Below are 22,439 nucleotides of genomic sequence, written 5' to 3' on the forward strand. Positions count from 1 at the left end.
AATTGCTTTATATATAAAATAAAATTGAATTAAACATTATAAAAATAAATAATAAATATGTGTATTTAAGTGTATCAATATATGAAAATATAAATTAACATTCCTTTTTAATAAAAAAATTTACAGGAATCATTAATATTTTCGTTTTTTTTTTTTTTTTTTTTTTTTTTTTTTTTTTTTAAATGCAATAAATTTGTCATATTATACATTATTCATGTTATGGTTATTATGTTTTATACATATTTAGAATATTAATTAAAACTTTAAATATATATGTATAAATCGAAATAAAAATTAAAATTTTACAAAATAAAAAATTAATAATTTACAAAAATGAAATACATACTCTTAAAATAATTTTTTAAAATTTTTACAAAAAAAAAAAAAAAAAAATAAAATAAAATAAAATAAAATTGTCCAAATAATATTTTTTTTTAAATATTCAATTTCTTCAAATTTCACAAATATTATATTTAAGAAACTTAATTTTTATGTATTTTTTGTATTATATAGAAAATACATAAGGAAATGTATAATATTCTTTAAAAGAAATTTATTAACTTTTAAAATTATAGGAATTGTTGTATTAATTTATATATATTTCTATAAATGAAAATTTATAAAAATATAATTATTAAATATAATTTTATTAGTAAGTATTCTTTTATTTTAAATATCTTTATTTATTTTATAATACTCCATTAATCTCTCTTTACTAGAGTAATTTACTATTTTTAAAACTTTTTTTCTAAGTAGAATTCTTATTTATTTATTTTTTTTTTTTTAAAATAAAAATATTTGAATTTAATAGTAATTGTTTTTTTTTTTTTTTTTTTATTCTCTTCTAAGTTTTAAACTATAAAATATAAGGCATGTAACCATTTGCTACTAATAATTTTTTTTTTTTTTTTTTTTTTTTGCACTTGATAGATTTTTTTTCTTTTTAATATATATAATAATTTTTAAAAAGAGATATATAAAATAAAAAAAAATATTAACAAAAAGAAAAACAAAACATAATATTTTGCGTTTCAATAGGTATTTATGAAATTAATATAAATAAGAGTTTATCCTTAAAAATAGGAATGTGTGTGTATAAGAATGATAAAAAAATATAAATATGTTTACTAAGTGAATTAACGAAAAAATAAAAAAAAAAAAAAAAAAAAAAACAAATAAATATATATATATATATATATATATATATATATATATATATATATATATATATATATTTTTTTTTTTTTTTTTTTTTTTTTTTTTTCATCGTTTCATAATTATTATATTTTTATTTATTTAAAAAAATATAACTATATGTAATCTATTATATAAAAAAAATAAAATAAAATTATATATATTGATAATATTTGAATTTTATTATGGATTTATTTTTATTCTTAGTCTTGGTTAAATATTTTTTCAATAATATGATTCTTCATCAAAACAAATACCACAATCCTTATAACTTTTTAAAAAAATGTCACAAGTAATATTTTTACCATTAGATGCTTCAGATGCCATATCAATAATCATGAGAAGATTTTTTATTGCTATATTTTTAATTACATTAGATGTAAGAACTTTTTCTATTTCTTCTAATGGAAAATCATGATAATTTACATTTCTATTTTGTAGAACATGTTTAATTGAGCTTTTAGAATTTAACAAAGGAACTTCTATGTTTACAAAAAAGTTTTTAGTTAAACCAACATCCTTCATAAATTGATATTCCGATGTAGTACAAATAATTAAAATTTTCTGATTTTTTTTTTTAGGTTTTTTTTTTATTAAAATCATAATAGCTTGTAAAATAGTATTACTAAATCGTGGACCAATTCTAGTATAATCCATTAATCTTTCAATGTTATCTAGGATAACTAAAGAAAGTGGAGTCTTATAAGCATCTTCAAAAATTTTATTTATATAATTTATTTTACCAATTTCAGAATACCCAATTAAATTTTCGGGAGTTATAAATTTAGTGAAATGAAAATGAGCACACTTGGCTAAATGAGCAGCAATAGTTGTTTTCCCTGTTCCGTTCTCTCCATATAATAAAATACTCATTAAATTTGTATTCATATTTTCTACTATCTGCTTAATTAATAATTTACAAGTGTTTTCAATATTTTCATATTCTTTTCCGTAGCTGATTATACCGTTTGATAATAAACTTTCAATTATATCTTCCTGTGCGCCAAATGCTGGTTTTGTTTCTTTTAATGCTTTTAAAAAATCATTTTTTGTTATCATTATATCATCAGCATTTATAGGTTTTGTTAAATCATTAAAATTAATATGTCTTTCAAAAGCATACGAAACGGTATTTCTTACTAATCCTTCAATTTCCGCTCCTGAAAAATTAGGGGTTTTTTCAGCTAATTCTATTATATTTACATCTGGACTTAATTTATTACTTTTCCTCATACTTTTTGTATGTATATTTAATATTTGAATTCTTCCTTCCTTATCAGGTAATGATATTTCTATATGTAATTCAAATCTGCCTGGCCTTAATAAAGCTTCATCGATTAAATCAATTCTGTTTGTCATTCCAATTAGCAATATGTTATTTAAGCTATTAACTCCATCAATCTTAGATAACAATTGATTAACTACACTATCATTTACACCTGTACTACTAGAACTTACATTTCCCCTTTGCCTGCATATTGCATCTATTTCATCTAATATGATTATATGTAATAAAGAATTTTCTCCACTTTGCTTATATTCTAATTCTGCATCTTTAAATAAATTTCGAATATTTTCTTCTGATTGACCTACATATTTATTTAATATTTCTGGACCGTTAATAATTTTTGGTTCTCGTGCATTTAATGTTTTACCTATTTGTCTAGCTATTAATGTTTTACCTGTACCAGGTGGTCCATATAATATTATTCCTTTAACGTGTTTTATACCAAGTTGTTTTATTATATAATTTGGGTAAATTCTACTGGCAAATGTTCTTCTAAAAATGATTTTAAATTCTTCATCTAATGCTCCTATTCCTAATTCTTCAAAATTAAAATTATTTTTTATAATATTTTTTTTTAACACTTTTTTTGATTCTATAAAGAGTTTTCCATCATTCATACTTGTAAATATACATTCTGTGTTTTCAAACAAAATTCCTTTTTGTAAATTTCTATTTTTTACATTATATTCATTATTCATTTTAGAATACGAATTAATTGTAGGAATATTTCCTTTTAATTTTTTGACTTCATCAAACTCAGCTATTTTTAAATCTTTTACAACACATTTTAATAATATGTCATTATACTTTAATGCTAATATTTGTCCTTTTGTTAATATATGATTCAAAAAATACTTTTTAAAAACTTCTTCTAATTTTTCATCTTGCATTTCAATCAATCTATCAGGTTTAATAAATAAACTCACTTCTAAATCAACACTATCTAATGGAATAAAATAAATAATATCTCTTTTATTTTCCTTATCAAGTATATTTATTTGTACTTCTTCTTTTAATTGAATTCTTGAAAATTCCCTTTGACAAGTATTTAAAGCTATTTCATCTTTACTTATGTTTGGATCTCCTTTTAATATTAAAACTAAATTTGAAAATTCTCCATATACTTCACTACTTTTTATATTTTTTTTTAAATTATTATATAAAACGTTATTTATAAAACCATAATTCGTTAATGCCAATTCTTGAGATTGTAATTTACAACAGTGTAAATTTGTTGTTATCATCCTTTTATTTTATACTTACATTAATATCTTATATATACTTTAGTTATTTTTTTTTTTTTTATAATTTATTACAATATATATATTCTTTTAATTTATATATGTTTCTTTCTATATATACACCCTTTTTCTCAATATGTTTTATATGTTATCTTATATTTACATTAAAGTATAAAGAAAAGTAAGTTTTTCATAATTATTTTATTTTATATTAATTTTTTTTTTTTTCTTTTTTTGTCACATATATATGTATATATAAATATAAATATATATATATATATATATATATATATATATATATATATATATATATATTTAACTGAATTATAATTTTACAATTTTTCAAATGTTCTGCATGTCAAATAAGTGTAATTTGTGTTAACAATTATTTTTTTGTAACAATATAAGAAAAAAAAAAAAATTAAAATAAAAAAATTTAATAGATTATCTGGATTTTCTAATTTATAGTTACCATTTAAAAATAATTAATAATCAAAAAATGATCTTAATAACTTTTTGTATAAACTTATATCTATAAAAAATTGATAAATTTATATAAATATGTTCTTATTTAAAATTATTTTAAAGTTTTCTTCTCTAAAATAAATAAATATTATTTTATAATATTTATATTTTTTTTTCTTAACTAATGTAAATCTATATATATATATAATTTTTTTTCTTATATAAGCGTTCTCTTATTTGTTAGTTATTTATTATTATATTTTTACTATTATATATTTTTCATTTAATTAAAAATTTTCTTTTTTTTTTTTACTATTTTATTATTATAACTTTTTTTTTTTTTTTTTTTTTTTTTTTTTTTTTTTTTTTTTTTTTTTTTTTTTTTAAATTCAATAATTTAAAATGAGTATCTAGTATTATTGTATTTTTATAGAATTGAAATTTATGTAATTATTTTTCTAATAAATATAGAATTTCCTTGTAATTCTTTTCCTTTATCTATATATATTTAAAAATATTTATGTACTTTTTTTTTTTTTTTTTTTTTTTTTTTTTTAAATTCAATAATTTAAAATGAGTATCTAGTATTATTGTATTNNNNTTTTTTTTTTTTTTTTTTTTTTTTTTTTTTTTTTTTATGTTCCTTTATATTAAAAAAAAAAAAAAATATTATATATAAAAAAAAAAAAGGTATAACTTTATAGAATTAAATATAGAAATATATAGATTAAACATTTAAACTAATTTCCTATTAATGTATTTTTTTTTCTTTATTAAATCAATATAAAAAAAAAAAAAGGAAAAATGGAAAATATATAAAAATAGATGTATTATAATAAAATTCTTTCATTATATTTAAATACTAACACATGTATTTTTTTATAAATAATCTATATAAAAACCATAATATTAGTTTTGTAAATTTTTTTATAAATATTATAATACAAATATTTTTTTAAATTTTTTTACATAACTTTAAAAATTATTATGCATATTTTTTAAGTGTGTAACAAATAATTTAACTTCTATAAATATTTTCTAATTACACTTCTTCCACAAATATTTAATCATACTATAATTCCAAAGAACTTTTAAGATACTATTAAAAATAATCTACATAAAAACAAATAAGACTTTAAAATATATTGTGGAAAACATATTATGTTTATTATAAATTTCTTTTCATTTTATCTATTAAAATTTTTTATTAAATTAAAATCTTTTTTTATATGGATAAATTTAAACACGAATTTTCTGAAGTTCTATTCTTTTTTAATGATTTAATTGATTCTGAGTTATTACAATTAACTATATCTAAATAAAAAGAATAATTTTCTATCATATCATTTATGTTATATGGGACTAGAGAATTTCCTGATACAAAAGTATTTACATTATTAAGTAAATGAAATTCATCAAACCAATATGGTAAATATATTATAAGTCTCATACTATCAATAACTTTTACATATGCTGTTAATATATGTGTAAATTTTTCACTTAAGGGAACTAATTGAACATTATTTTTTTTTAAATTTTTCATTTCAATATTATAATTTAAATTTTCAAATTCCTTACCAATTTCTAAATAATCAATATAATACGAAACTTTATTACTTTCACTAATCCCTGAAAAATCCACCATTTCTTCTGAGCTATCATTACATAAGCATATAATATTGTTAAAGAAATATTTATATGCAGAAAATACATCGTTATTAAAAATTTCCGAATTATCATCATTAAATAGTATATTACTTAATTTGATATTTCTTAAATAGTATATAGCGCATGTAAATAAAGGTATATTAGATGGGATTTTATAAATTTTATCTGTTCTCTTATTCATTACTTTTTTTTTTATTTCTTCATTGTTTTCATCTTTCTGCACGCTTTCTGTGAGTAAATTATAACTTGCATTTGAACTATCGTTGGCTTCATCTCTTCCATATAAATTGATATTACAAATATCTAATTCTTTATCTTTATGAATATTATTGTACTTAGTTACATCTTCCATGTTAACTGTCTCTTCTTTTTTATTTTCATTCAAATATATCTCTTTCATATTATTTATGATACTTTTTTCTTTTATCTCGCTATTATTAAAAACATTTTTTTTATTATTGTAATTGTTAATGTAACTCACAGAATTTTTATGTTTGACAAAAAAATCAATTAATCTATCATATAGTGAATAACTATGAATATAAAAAATTAATTTTTTAAATTTATAAAAAAAATAACATAAAAATCTATAAGATCTTAAATTTTTGGGTAGTACAGAAAAATTTTTGTTTCTATAATAATTTCCTTCCATATTTTTATAAGATAAAATTTTTTTGTAACTTATAAAATTTATTACTCTTATGTACTTCTTTTGAAAAAAATATTCCATTACTTCTTTAAAATGTTCATACTTTTCATAATCCTTTATTTCGTCTTCAATTTCTTGAATTAAATCATTTTTATTATTTTGTAAAGTACAATTATTTACATTTTCATAATTTTTTCTGTTTATTTCAAAATAGTTAGTTTTTTGAATTAGACATTTATTATTATGCTTGTCATTGCTATTAGAACTAGAATATAAAACATTTACATTATATTTTAATTGTTTCACCTTATGTATATAATTGTTTAAATGGTATGAATTGTCTATATTGATACAGCTATTATTATACCTTTTGTTATTATTACCTCCATGATAAATACTACTGCTGTTATAATTACTATTACAAATATTATAATTAGAATTGTTTAATGATGTTCTATGATTATCTGTGTTTTTGAATTCATCTAAACTTACTTTATCACCATATCTTAAAAGACTCCCCGAGTTATAATTCGAACAGTATTCATTTCTTATTTCTTTCTTTTCTTCATCATTTTGAAAACACATAGAAAAATTAAAAAAAAAAAAATTATTCTCATTTAAGCTATTGTATTTACGTATAATATTAAATATAGAATATCTTTTAGAAATAACAGATATATCTTTATTATTTAAATTTAAAATTATATGATTTTTTTCATTCTGATTAATCAACAAAAAATCATTAAACATATATGAATAATAATCTTCATTTTTTATTTTATTTTTTAAATTTTTATTTATTTTTAGAGAATCAATTTGAATAATAAAATCACATTTACTTAAATAAATATTCAAGTATAACAAAAATAATCCAATATTTTTTATCCATCCAAAGGTATTAATAATTAATGGATAATTACACACATTTTTTTTTTTTTTCTTTTTATTTAAATATTCAAAGAATAAATAATTATATATATATTCCAAACATTTAATATAAAAATTTATATTGTAATTAATTGAACAACAACCATAAAATATTTTTTTAATGCACTTATTTTTCTTTTCAAAAAAATTGTAGTTATTTAATGAATATTTAATTTTATATATAGATAAAAAACCAGATGTACCTATTATCGGTTGCCCTATATCAACATCTAATAATATAACACTTTTATAATAATTCAATAAATCATTTATAAAATTTATAACTAAAAAACTTTTTCCTTTATTTTTATCTCCCATTACAATAATACTAAATATATTAGGGGGAGAAGAACAATTTCTATCATGATCGTAATTATTTTCAGAAACATTTATTTTATTTATATTATTTATATTATTTATACTATTTATATTTTTTTTAAAATATTCCCAACATTTCACTTTATTTAAAATTGATTCTTCTTTTGTGAAGTTATCACTAAATTTCTTTTCTCCATATTTATTATTTTTTGAATCATCTTTCATTAAGTCATTTTCTGTATATTCATTATTATTATTATTATTATTATTATTATTATTATTATTATTATTATTATTATTATTATTATTATTATTATCATCATCATCATAACTGATATAATTATTATTTATATTTTCTACTTGTTTTATAACATTATTTAAATCATATCTCTTATTGTTGAACATATATAACAAAAATTCTTTTAATACATAAGAAAATTGATAAGTATTAATATAAAAACTATAATTTTCCTTATAATTTGATATATTTAATTTTTTATTAGTGTTATTATTATATAAATAATACAAAAAATCCTTTTTTCTTTGAAATGAAATAATTATAGGGTATTTTTCAAAACATACATTTGATTTTATACTCTCAATCATATCATAACTTGAAAATAAACTAATATCCTCTTTATTAGAGAACATTAAGTATTCATAAAAATTTTTTTTTTTCACATTTTCATCAGGTAGCAAGTTTAAACCAAACAAATAGTTTTTTATAATAGTATCAGCATACTCACAAACGAATTCATTTTCTTCATTGGAAATATTAAAATTGCTATTATCGACATTATCTTTATTTTTCTTTAATATATTTATATCATCATTCTTTTTTAAATATGCTAAATTATTTAATTTCAATTCCTCATTTTTTGTATTACATGGCGTATTTTCATTACAAGTGAAGCTTTTTTTGTCATTACAATTTTTTAAAAAGCTGTTATGAAATAAAAAATTTTTTTTTTCATATTTAATGTTATTTATATTTAAAGCTATTAATTTAAACAAAGGATAAAAGACTGGTATACGCACATTTACATACTCTTTTGAAGGTTTTAAAATTTCTCCATTAAATTTAATTAATCCTTTTATTAATCTAAAGCGAAAATTACCTCGCACATAAATATACTCATTATAATTTAAGCCTAACAAATAAACTTTTTTTTTTAAAATATTTTTTTCTTTTTCACAGAATTGTTCTTTGTTTGTTTTTGTGTGCACATATATATTACCCTCTTTTTTTTTAACCTTCTCAATAGTATCATAAGATTTAATTAAATTATATTCAAAGTCATGAACAAAATTATCATGTGCAAATTCAAACATTTTATAAATATGCATTTATTTTTACTTTACAAAAAAAGGCATTTGAGTATATATTTTTTTCTTTTTTTTACATAAAAAAATTCTTACCATAATTTAATATTTTAAACAAAAAAAAAATGTAACTTTTTATAACTTTAAAAGTATTTTAATAATATTCCTTTATTTCTATGAGTAAAAATATTTTTAAATATTAATACGTCTGTTTATGATTTAATTTACGTTGATATTAAGTCCCTTGAAAAAATTTGATTCCATTTTAAAATATATTAATTTTTGTTAAATAATTTTTCTAATTATCTACTTTAATTTTTTAATTTTAAATTTGAATTTAAAAAAATTATATAAAGAAAGAAAACATAAAAATAGAATGAACATAAAGTTTAATGTAATAAAATGTTTTTTTCATATTTATTAAATGTCACATATTTCATGTTTTCTTGGTGAAAATAAAAATTTTAAATTAACATTTTAATATATATAAAAAAAAAAAAAAAAATAGGAGATATATTGATGATACACAATTTTAATTGAATTGAATATATATATATATATATATGACAATATACCTTCAATATATCAGACAAAAAAAATATAGATTTCTCTTATAAATAAAACAATATCTTTTTTTTTTAAGGAAAATATCGTTCTTATACAAAAAAAAAAAAAATAAAATAAAATAAAATAATAAATTTACATATTAAAATATGTTATATAGAAAATAAAAGGGCTGAAAGTCTTATATTATTATACCAAAAAATAAAAAAAAAATGAAATTAAAAAATTTTATGAATACGTAAAATTCTACTGAATTATTAAAATATATAGTAAAAAAAATTTTTTAAAAATAAATAATTTTTGTTAGATTTAAAACTTTAATAATGCCAAGAAAATGGCTAAAAAACATTTATTTTTTTTAATCTCTTAAACATTTTCATATATTTTTTTTTATAAAAAAAATACAAAAAATATAGAATTTAAAATAACGAAAACAAAAAAAAGAAATAACTATGTCATTATTTTCTTCATTTAGAAATCTTAATTCTTAAATGAATGCAATAGAGGATGTAATAATGGGACATTTAATTTTCACTTTAATGTATTTCACGTAGTTTTACCTAGTAAAAAAAAAAAAAAAAATAAAAATTATATAAAGATGAAAAGAAGAAAAAAATAAAAAAAAAATTTAATAACATTATTTTCATAAATATATAAATTCATTTATATTTTTTTTTCATGCACACACCAAAAGTTGAACAAAAATATTAAAATTCATATAATTCTTTATATTCATTAATGCTAAACATTTTTGTAGACTTTTAAATCTTTTTCTTTCTTTTTATTTTTTTATATTAATTTCTTATAATTCTTTACATAGTCATTTAAAAATGGATAAAAAAACTTTTTTGTAATTTATTGAATATTATTTATCCATATTATTTTAAATTATTTTTATTTTTTTTTTTTTTTTAAATTCTTAATAGTATTTGACTAAATCTTTTTTTTTTTTTCATCCATCATTTCTTAATATTTTTTTTCTTCTATCTCTTTTTCTTTTTTATATTATATTTTTTTACTTTGATTTATCTTTATTTTTATTTAAAAATGGAAATTCTTTGATTTTTAATTGCTGTAGTTTACATAATAAATAAAAAAAAAAAAAAAAAAAGAAAAAAGAGACAAATAAAGTGAACTAGCAGGAAAATATATATTTTTTATTGTAATATTTTCAATTTCCCTTTTTATTAATTTTCTTATGTTAAATTTTTATGTATAATATACAATAGTGGAAAAAATGTAATGAATTTATGATTATAAATGTTACAAGAGATTAATATTTAAAAATGATATTATATATGAATGATAGAATACATTAAATAATTAATAAAGTATATATATATATATATATATATATATATATATATATATATATATATATATATATATATACTCATTTGAAAATGTATGAATATATATTATGTTTATGATTAATATTTTTCCATATTATATTTAATTAACAGAATATACTAATTTTCTCAAAACTTTATAGAATCATATATATTTTTTATATTATTTCTATATCTTGTAATATTTAATTTTCATAATAATTTATTAAATATAATTTTATTCTTTTATATAAGAACCTATTATATTTTATGAATTATGCTTTTTATATAAGTATTTTTATTTTTTTTTTTATTATTTTTCTTCAGGTGGGGAAAAATAGTTAGCAGCGTTTCAAATGCTCTTGATTTTAACCAAGCTACGTTAAGTGGATGTATAGATATTATTTGTATTGAATCAGAAATTGTTAATAGTTTAAAAAATGATAAAATAGAAGTGGTATATAAATCAACTCCATTTCATGTACGATTTGGAAAAACAAAATTATTAAGATCCAAAGAAAAGATTGTTAGTATTTTAGTTAATGGAAAAAGTACTAATTTACATATGAAATTAGGTAGTGCTGGTGAGGCTTATTTTGTTGAAAAAACTTATGAAGATGTAGAAGAAGAATTAGAAACATCACCACTTTCATCTCCTCGTAATGAATATAATAACCAAAATTGTGATCAACATATTGATAGTTGTAGTGTTAATGATTCTGTAAATAATTATAAAATAGATGAAGATTGTGATCAAATATTTATTAATACGACAGAAGGAAAAAAATTAAATGAAAAAAATTATAAAGTAGAAAGAAATAAAGTTAAAAAGAATAATAAAGAAAAAAAAAAAAAAAATGAATATAACAAAATAGATGAAGAAGAACAAAAAGAAAATATAGAGATGGAAGATGAAGAACTAGATGATGAAAAAAAAAAAATAGAAGATGAAGATCAAAACGTAAATTCAGAATGGTCTTGGTCATGGGGAAGATTACCTCATTTAAAAACACATGATTATATTTCTGACAATTGCACTGTTATTTCTTCAAATAATAAAAATAAAAAAAAAGAAAAACTAAAAAAATTATATAAAAAAAGTGAGTCTGTTAATGAACACACTTTTTGCAAAGAAAAAAAAAATTATATAAATAAAAGAAATTTAAGTGAAATTAATATAAAAAAAAATACAAAAAAGGATAAAGAAATAAAAAATAATAATTTAAATAATAAAAGTAAAGATATAAAGAAATATAAAGGTGATATGATAGACCATTTTAAAAAAGAACATAAGAGTAGAAATAATAAAGAATTTTACAATAAAAACGATGAGTATGTGAAAAAAGAGTGTAAAACCATAGATTCGACAAGAAGAAATGAAAAGAATTCATATAAAACTGAAAAGGGAAAAATAAATGAATATGATAATAACAAAAAGAGAGAGAGTACTAGTCTATACCAACCAGTTAATAAAGATAATAGCAAAGAAAAAAGTTACAATGTGGATAAAGAAAGTTTAAAATTAGATTTAAAAAAAATAAAAGAAAAAGAAAAAGTAGGAAAAAAATCAAATATATTAGTAGATGATTATTACGATAGAGAAGAGGAATCTAATGAGGAAGATAATAATCATTTTTACTCGAAAGAACAGGAATATAATATTGATGATGATATACAAAATAGGATAGAATGCAGTTTATGTGGTCATTTACTAATTAATCAAAATGCAGATAATGAACACAACGATTACAGTATAGAAATACATAATAAAAATATATTTGAAGCAAATATAGTTACATATGATCAAATAGATAAAAACTCTAATTTGTGGTATCATCCATCTCTTGTTTTTCGATTTGATAAAAAAGATCCGTATTATCCGTCTAGGGTTGCATTACCCTTATTAGCATCATGGGTTGTGTTTAATCAACCCTTATCTATTTTGGCAGTTGAAAAGTTATTAAATTCTTCCTTAACGTTAATGGAAATAAAAGATAAAAGCTGGAGAAATTGGTTTGGTGTATCTAACGCAGAATATGATAATAGCTTAAGTATCAGAAATTTAAATAAAGATACAAAAGAGGAGGAAGTTATAAATGAAAATAAAAAAAAAGAAGGAAAAATAAATAAAAATGATTTTAATGAATCGCTAGATATAAAGAATAAAAAATTGAAAAAAAATGTGCAACACTTATCATATAATGAAAACGAAATAATTAAAAAGGATATCAAAAATAATGAAGAAAAATTAAAAGTGAGATATCGAAAATCATTAAGACCAACTTCTGAACAATTGCAATCATTAAATTTAAAAGAAGGAGCTAATACTATTACCTTTTTAGTTACTTCATCTTTACAAGGCACAAAAAGCATAAATGGTACTATATATTTATGGAAAAAAAATGCAAAAATTGTTATATCAGATGTCGATGGAACAATAACTAGATCAACAGTATTAGGTCATATAATGCCTATAGTAGGTAAAGATTGGTCTCATGTAGGTGTTTCACAATTATTTAACAAAATAAATAATAATGGATATCATATTCTATACTTAACTGCAAGAGCTATTGGTCAGGCAGATTCAACTAGAGAATATTTATTTCGTTTAAAAAGAAACGATAATAATAAATTACCAGATGGTCCTTTAATACTAAGCCCAGATAGACTCTTTCCATCATTTAAAAGAGAAGTTATAGATAAAAAACCATATATTTTTAAAATTGCAGCACTTAGAGATATACGAAATTTATTTCCTATTAATCATAATCCTTTTTATGCTGCCTTTGGAAATACAGAAAGTGTAAGTAGAAAACAAATACATATAACTACAAAAGTTTAATAATATTTATTTAACAATTATTTATTCACAATTTTTTTTTTTTTTTTTTTTTTTTTTTAAAGGATCATAGAGCTTATATATCTGTTGGTGTTCCAGAAGCTAAAGTTTTTATTATAGATAATAGAGGCATTGTTCATCATGTCAATTCTACATATGCTAAAACGTAATATGAGAAAATTTAGATACATATATATATATATATATATATATACAAAAGGGTATATAACCATTTTTTTTTTAAATTATTTTTTTAGTTATGAAACTATGAGTGAAATAACGGAGCACATGTTTCCATGTATAAAAAATGATAAAAAAAGAGAAGATGATGATCAAGTAAAAAAAAAAAAAAAAAAATTATAAATAATAATAGTATTTATTTTACAATAATTATGTTATTATAATTATAAATTTTATTGTATTTTTTTTTTTTTCTTTTTTTTTTTTTTTTTGGCATTAAATGCTCATATATAAATATATACATATATACATATACTTATTTTTTCTCAATATTATTCTTATATATATTATGTTTTTAATAATTATTTGTTATTTTATTTATTTGTTTTATTAATTGATACTTTTTTATGTTTCATACTATATATACATATATATATGTATATGTGACATTTTATTTGATTTCTTTTTCACTTTTTATGATTTTATCCTTCAATTTTTGAAATTGTTATATAAAATTCACAACCTTATTTAATTTTAACTTCAAAAAAAAATATAAAAAAAAAAAAAGTAAATATTTTTTTTTTATGAAAAGATACAATTAGGTATTTTTTTATATATATATATATATATACTGTTTTAATATTTGTTAAGTATATGTAAATATTTTATATATAAATTAAGTATAATATTATTGTACTTTTTTTACATTGAATTTATGCATATGCATTATTTTTATTTTATTTTTTTAATCTGTCTATTATAAGAAGTATATACTTTCTTAGTGTAATGTAAAAATAAAGTTGTTCATATCATATATACAAATATATATATATATATATATATTATTAATAAATTTATATATATATATATATTTATTTACATAATATAGAATTATAATAAGTTATATAAAATATTTTTGATCGAAAATAAACATGAGATGACATAAAAGTATATATATTGTCATATATATGTATGAATATTTAGCAAATATATTAGACACATTTAGATTTTTCTATTATATTTTTATTTAATCTTTATTATTTTATTTTAATTCATTTTATTTTATCTTTATTTTTTTTTTTTTTTTTTTTAGTACAATTCCTTTCAATATTGGAAGATAAATAGCTTAACTTTTTATGAAAAGTATATGAATATCAGTGATAGTAATTGAAATCTTTAATAACTTTTTTTTTTTTTTTTTTTTTGTTTTATAATTTTGTATTTTTTAATATAATTATATATTTAAGATTTTCAATTTTTTTATAAATTATAATTGTTTTTAATATATATGTGTATTAATAAAAACTTTTAAAATATTTTTAATTTACATAAATCATATATTTAATGATTCTTCTATTTCATAAATATTAAATTATACATTATAATTTTTTTTTTATTGTATTCTCCTTTTAACACCTTTTCATTATTAATTTTTAAGTGATCTAATTTATATATATACTTTTGCAATAATTTTAAGTAACTAAATGGTTCTTAATATTATATGCAAATTATATATTTTTTTTTATATAATTTAATTTAAAATAACTAAAAAAAAAAAGATAATTTAAAAAAAAAAAAAAAAAAAAAAAAACTTATAAAAATAACATTTTACTTAATTATATGGGTATATTTCATTTAAAAAAAAAAGAGTACATATGAAAAATATTAAAAATAAAAAAGTACAAATATATATTAAAAAAAAAATTAAGGTAAGAAATCGTATGTATATACAAAATTAAAAAAAAAAATTGGAAAATGGTAAAACATTTAATAATAATATTTAAAATATATGACAATAATAATAAAAAAAAAATTAATCAATTATAAGTTCATCTAATTTCCAGTCTTCATAACTACCATTAGGCAAGTATCTTCTTAATATAAAAGGAATAGATTTATTGTATAATTCCTTTTCTGCTATGACTAATGGGTCATTATTTAAATAGTTATCATATTCACTTTTATTATTTGAATCATTCTGTGTTTCAATAGGTATAGTTAAAGGGGCATTTAAGCTTATCTGTAAAGCTCTTGTACCAATAATTCTTGCTTTTTCATATTTTGTTAAATATGGACTTGTTATTCTTATACTATCGTCATTTCCTTCAGAGTTTTCATAATCTGACTTATCTTTCTTTATTTGATTATCAGTTATTATATCTATATCATTATCATAATTATCTCCATCGTCACTATCAACACCCTGACCAAATTCATCTCCCATATATTCATCATCATCATTCAAATAAACATCATTAAAACCATCCACTAAAAAAAAAAAAAACAAAAAAACAAAAATATCAATTATTGAAGGTATATTTAAAACAAATGGGAAAAATAACGTTTCTCATTAGCATATATATAAAAAGAAGTATTTATATTTAAATAAAAAAAAATTATATATTATAAAAATTTTGTTTTTTCTTTTCTTTCTTACTTTTAACTTTGATGATAAATAAAAAAGTAATGAAAATTAAAAATTCTATAAAAATTAAAAATTCTATGAAAATTAAATTTTAACTTCTATTTTGTTTTTATAAAATAAAAACAAAATTTCATAAAAAAATATATACGTATATCACATATATAAAATAACTTATTTAAAAATACTATGAGTACTGAATAATGCTTTATTTAAATTGAAAAAATGCATAATACAATTTCATTGCAAAATTAATATGAAAAAAATTTCAAAGTTATTTAATTTAAATATTTCTATATATGTTTTCTATATTTTTTTAATCAATTTATTAAAATTTTTTTTTTTTTTTTAAATTATTAAAATTTTTAAACATATATATTTTAAAATATATGATTCATTCTTTTTTTTTTTTTTTTTTTTTTTTTTCAATCATGTTTTGTAATTTTACTTATATCTTTGCATATTTATAAATAAAAAAAAAAAAAAAAAAAAAATCGGACAATGAAATAATAAATGGAAGCCAAAAGATTATAAATTATTTTAATAGAACAAGATATTTTTTAAATGTAAGAAGGCATTAATAAAAAAAAAAAAAAAAAAAAAAAAAAATAGAAAAATAAAGAAAAAAATAATTTAAATTTAAATTTATAAAAATAAAAAACAATAATCTATTTTATTTTATATATGCAACCATTTAATCCAAACATTTTATGAGAATTTATATATTTAAATACTTTTATAAACTAAAAAAAGAAATAAATGTATATCTATAGATAGGTTGTATAATTTATTTTTATTGTGTATAAATATAAATAATAAATATAAAGAAAAATTCACATAAAAGTATTAACAACTATTCGTATTTAAAATCAAAGTAATAAAAATTTGTGTATTATTATTAAATATTTTTAAAGAACTATAAAAGATTTTTCATTTTTATTTTTATCAAATAAATTGGTATGATCAAAGAAATATATACATTAAAAGAATATAATTTCAACCATACTTAAGTATATTTTATTTTGTAAAGATAAAAATAATATATATGAAAAATTGTTTTTTTTTTTTCTTTAATAGAGATAATTTTAGGAGAAATATTTTTTTTTTTTTATACTTAATAAAATGTAAGAAAAATTACTTAAATTCCTGCATTTAAAATTTCATTCATTAAATTCAAATAACTCTGTGTACATAAAACAATTTACGCACATCACTTAAATTACACAATATATCATATAGACCTTTTTTTTTTTTTTTTATTTTTTTAAACTATTTTAATAAAATAACTTATCATAAAAGACAAATGAATTAAAATTTTATAAGCTTATAAAACAAAAAAAGGCTAATTTTTTTTTTTTTTCTTTTAATTTTGAAACATTATAAAATTTATTAACACTAACAATTTGTGTATTATTATATAGTATAAAATATAGAAAAAAAATAGTAATATATGAAGGATAAAAATAACATTTTTTAAAGTATATATATTAGTAGCTTCAAGAACATAATAATTTTTAAAATATAAAATTGCTAATTTTAAGAATATAAAAATAATATAATTATATTAAAACAATAGTAATAATGTAATAATTTTTGAAAAATAAAAATATAATAATATTTAAAATATAGAAAAAAAATAGTTTAAAAACATTTATAATTTTCATTTTTATTATTCGCAGTAATCCTAAATTGTTTTCTAAGCTTAATTTCAAACTAAATATATCATAAAATAAAAAGATAAAAAATTAGAAAAAAAAAAAAAAAAAAAAANAAAAAAAAAAAAAAAAAAAAAGTCCAATAAAAATATAAAAGAATAAAAATTTGTTTATGCAATAATAATTTATTTTACATATATATATTTATATGTATGTGTGAATTCAAATATATAGCATAATGCATTATTTTAATATATAAAAAGATAAGTTATTATCAAAAGAATAAAGCAAAAAAAAAAAAAAAAAAAAAAAGTGTTAATATAAAAAATATATAATAAAAACAAAAGGAAATTCAAATATATTTAAATGGAGAATAAAAATTAATATAAAAAAAAAAGAAAATAAATGATTAAAAATAAGAAAAATAAATTCAATGAATAAAACAAAAAAAAAAAAAATTTAAGATATACTTAGTATTGTGCTAAATGTAAAAATTATACTTTAAATAAAAAATAAATGTCTAAAAAAGTTATGATATTTTAAAAATAACAATATTAATGCAACTATTGATAAATATATTAACAATTAGCATTAATATATTTATATTTATTTATTTATCTTTTTTTTTTTTGGTATATAAGTAAATATATATTTTTTTTTTTAATTAAAGCAAATAAAACTTGTATTTTTACCTTAACACATTTTATTTTATTTTTTTTTTAAATAATAAATTATATTTTACAATTACATAATTTTGTGTAATATATATATATATATATATATATATATATATATATATATATATATATATTTTAATTAAAAAAAAATGAATGATGATAATGAAAGGATAAATAGTGAAATTCTAGAAAAACAATATGAAATAATAAAATGTGCGAAATATCAAGACTTCATTAGAATGCAGATATTAATACAACCATATATTCTAAATAATGATATTGAAATGCTGAATTCTATAAACATTTTACATTGGTCTTGTTATTGTGGATTTACTGAATTAGTAAAAAAATTAATTGATCTAAATTGTGATGTTGAAAAAGAAGATTTAGTAAATAGTGACACATCTATCTATTACGCAATTAAAAATAGTAATTATGAAATTGTTTTATTATTAATAAAAAAATTTGGTGCCTCTATTTTGTTTCATAAAAATAGAAGAAAAATGAGTCCATTTTTAACTGCTATTAGTGAATTTAACGAAGATAAAATATTAGAAACATTACATATTTTAGAATTGTTATATATGAATGGGATTAGCTTAGAAGAACAAAATGAACATGGACAAACTGCATTATTTTTAAGTGTAAAAAAAAATAACATAAGTACATTACAATGGTTATTAAGTAAAAACGTAAATATAAATCATCGGGATTTTTATGGGAATACTATTTTACATATAGCTGTTCGATATAGTGATATAGACATTATTAGATTGTTGTGTGATTATGGTTGTTTAAATTTGGTGTATTGTTCTTCTATTGAAAATAAAAATACCAACGTATTTCAATTATGTATTAAAAATAGATATTTTTTAATATATATACTACTAAAAAAGTGGATATTACAAAATAAAATTTGTAAAAATTTAAAAATATGTAAAACTATTTATGCTTTCTATTTTTGGTTTTTTTCTTTATTAAATTTAATTATATATTTCAACATATCATATTCTTTTTCATTAATAACTAAATATCAAACCTTATCTATTGTATGGCTATCTTTGTGGATTTTTCAGAAATTTTTGTGGTGTCTTTTATATTTTAGGAGTCCAGGTTTTTATAAAGAGAATAATGTGTTTAATAAAAACAAGAAATATTCTAATTATATTTATGATGGATCGTTTAAAAGAAAAGCAGAATATCATTTAAATAGTATTGAAAAAGAAATATATCAAATAAATAAAAAAATCATTTCAACAAATATTAATTCTTCAAATGTACCCAATTTTAATGATTCTTTATTTAACAAATATAACGATTTATTACTTAACTTAGAATATCAAAAGTTATCATTGTATTCTCATGTATCTCAAGAAAGGATTAATTCTTTAGATATCAATTATAGAAATGCTATATTAAATAATCAAAATCCTAGAGTAATATATAAATTTCTATATTTTTATATATTTAAAGATTTTTATATATTTTATATTATTTTTATTTTTAGAATGTTTGTGTTACTTGTAAAATAATTAAACCCGCTAGAGTACATCATTGTGCTGAATGCTTTCATTGTGTAATGTAAATGAAAAAAAAAAAAAAAAAAAAAACATTTAAATAAAATATTAAAATTTTATTTTTCCTTATTTTTTTAAATATTTTAATTTTTTAATATAAAATTATTATAGACATCAAGATCATCATTGTGTGTGGGTTGACAATTGCATAGGTAATCTACATAAATATATATATATATATATATATATATATATATATATATCATTCTTATTATCATAACTGTTGATATATGTTAAATATAGTTATTTATTCAAAATCATTATGTTTGTAATATTATCATTTTATTATAACATTAATTTTTTTATTTTTTGTAGGAATAAAAAATCAACGTTGTTTCTATATTTTTATATTATGTGTTTTAGTACTACTATTATATAATTATTATTATGTTTTCATTTATTTTCAAATGTTTTCTAAAACTATCAACTATGTAAGAAAATAAATTTAATAATATATATATTATCTCTGTATTTTATATACGATATTATATTTTTTTTTTTTTTTTTTCTAACAGGTATTTGGTTTGTTAGTTATTTTATGTAATTTCATTAATTTTACATTATTTGCATTCATAGCATATTTATTTGCACGTAATACAAGAACTATATTGACAAATATAACCTTTTATGAACATTATAAAAAGTAAAACTAAACTTCATATATAATCATATTTATCATTATAATATTGTATATATATATATATATATATATATATATATATATATATATATGGATAATTTTTAGGCCTAGTCACATTACTGAAAAATATAATACTGATTTAAGATGTTGGGATTTTCAAAATTTAAATTTCAAAAAAATATTGAAGTCTGAATAGCATATGAAAAAAAAAAAAAAAAAAATTATAACATATTTTTTCTACAATATTAAATTTACATAAAAAATATTCTAAAATTTTTTTTTATTTTTTAATAGAAATATATATTATTTTTGGTCATTAAATTATGATGAATCCTACATACGGCAATCGAAAAAAATAGTAATAATTATATATACATAAAAAAATATTATATATATATATATAAATTCATTAAAATGTTTTATTTTATTTTCCATAGTCAAATGAAATCGGTTATACATTAATTTCAGATAGTTAATGATAAAAGGAAGTTCTTCTTAAGTTTACTCTTTAGTTTTATCATTAATCATTCATGTCTAAAGATAATATTTTATATTATTCTTTATTACAAAAAATATAAGTCTCAATGATAAAATATATATATGTTTCTATTTATTTTATTTATTTATTTTTTTTTTATTATTAAACTTTGAAATTTTCATAAATATAAAAAATTTTTTTAAGTAAATTTTGTTTATTAAAAGTATTTATTAAAATATATTTATATAAAATCTTTATATATTTATATCAAACGTTCTTATATAAATACATACATAATATTCCAAAAATATACTATTTTCCTTTTTTTTTTTTTTTTTTTTTTTTTTTTTTTAAATTTGCCAAGTGATTTCCTGTTTTTTAGTGATGTTTTTGTTTTTAATTTTAATTATTATTGATAAAAAAATATATATATGTATATTGATATTTTAAAGATAAAAAAAATATTATAAGTTCTTCTATTTTATTATATTTTTTCAAATGAAAAATAAATCACATAAATATTTATTACACTGTAATAATTTATAAAAAAATAAATAAGAAAAGACAATACTTTTTTTTTTTTTTTTATTAATGCTTTTTAATAATTGTTAATTAAAACATAAAAAAATATACTATAATAAAATAAAAACAGAACAGAATTTAAAATATATTTTTTTTTAAATTTAATATGGAAAAAATAAATTTAAGATAATATTAAGTATCAAATGCATACTTTTTAAGTTTACACAATAATTATATTTTTATCATATGATTGTATTTACAATGTAGTGTTCTTATATATATATATATATTATACTTAAAAAAAATTAAAAATTATCACTTTATTTTTTAAATATTTTTTTAACATAATCCGTATGTTTAAATACAGTATTATATATATGTATGTCCTAATAATTTATTAAACTTTTAAATGGTCAATTTATAAAAAAAAATCATGTTAAAAAATTTTTTCATTAAAAAAAAAAAAAAAAATAGATATAAAGTT

At 16.9% G+C, this 22,439-nt stretch overlaps 5 protein-coding genes across 5 annotated transcripts; 2 read left to right on the top strand and 3 right to left on the bottom strand.

The window, feature by feature from the left end:
• Window positions 1-1,419: 1,419 nt before the first annotated feature.
• Window positions 1,420-3,726, bottom strand: NSF (N-ethylmaleimide-sensitive fusion protein, putative; the record flags this gene model as incomplete). Its single annotated transcript, XM_028671414.1, has 1 exon — window positions 1,420-3,726. One exon carries the CDS (start codon window positions 3,724-3,726, stop codon window positions 1,420-1,422), a length of 2,307 nt encoding a protein of 768 aa, XP_028528069.1.
• Window positions 3,727-5,413: 1,687 nt separating this feature from the next.
• Window positions 5,414-9,082, bottom strand: PGAL8A_00002400 (conserved Plasmodium protein, unknown function; the record flags this gene model as incomplete). The annotated part of the gene is made up of 1 exon (XM_028671415.1): window positions 5,414-9,082. One exon carries the CDS (start codon window positions 9,080-9,082, stop codon window positions 5,414-5,416), a length of 3,669 nt encoding a protein of 1,222 aa, XP_028528070.1.
• A 1,792-nt stretch (window positions 9,083-10,874) lies between these two features.
• On the top strand, window positions 10,875-15,155 carry PGAL8A_00002500 (HAD superfamily protein, putative; the record flags this gene model as incomplete). The annotated part of the gene is made up of 5 exons (XM_028671416.1): window positions 10,875-10,876; window positions 11,293-13,768; window positions 13,870-13,970; window positions 14,062-14,140; window positions 15,078-15,155. Coding segments are annotated over 5 exons (2,736 nt in total).
• A 642-nt stretch (window positions 15,156-15,797) lies between these two features.
• PGAL8A_00002600 (DNA-directed RNA polymerase subunit I, putative) lies at window positions 15,798-16,422 on the bottom strand (the record flags this gene model as incomplete). Its single annotated transcript, XM_028671417.1, has 2 exons — window positions 15,798-16,252; window position 16,422. Coding segments are annotated over 2 exons (456 nt in total).
• A 2,465-nt stretch (window positions 16,423-18,887) lies between these two features.
• Window positions 18,888-21,431, top strand: DHHC1 (palmitoyltransferase, putative; the record flags this gene model as incomplete). The annotated part of the gene is made up of 8 exons (XM_028671418.1): window positions 18,888-20,174; window positions 20,246-20,319; window positions 20,427-20,467; window positions 20,631-20,746; window positions 20,831-20,958; window positions 21,061-21,141; window positions 21,250-21,313; window positions 21,393-21,431. The coding sequence occupies 8 exons, from the start codon at window positions 18,888-18,890 to the stop codon at window positions 21,429-21,431; spliced, it is 1,830 nt and encodes a 609-aa protein (XP_028528073.1).
• Window positions 21,432-22,439: the final 1,008 nt, after the last annotated feature.

The sequence above is a fragment of the Plasmodium gallinaceum genome (genome assembly GCF_900005855.1).
Source record: "Plasmodium gallinaceum strain 8A genome assembly, contig: PGAL8A_v1_10, whole genome shotgun sequence".
Lineage (NCBI taxonomy): Eukaryota > Apicomplexa > Aconoidasida > Haemosporida > Plasmodiidae > Plasmodium > Plasmodium gallinaceum.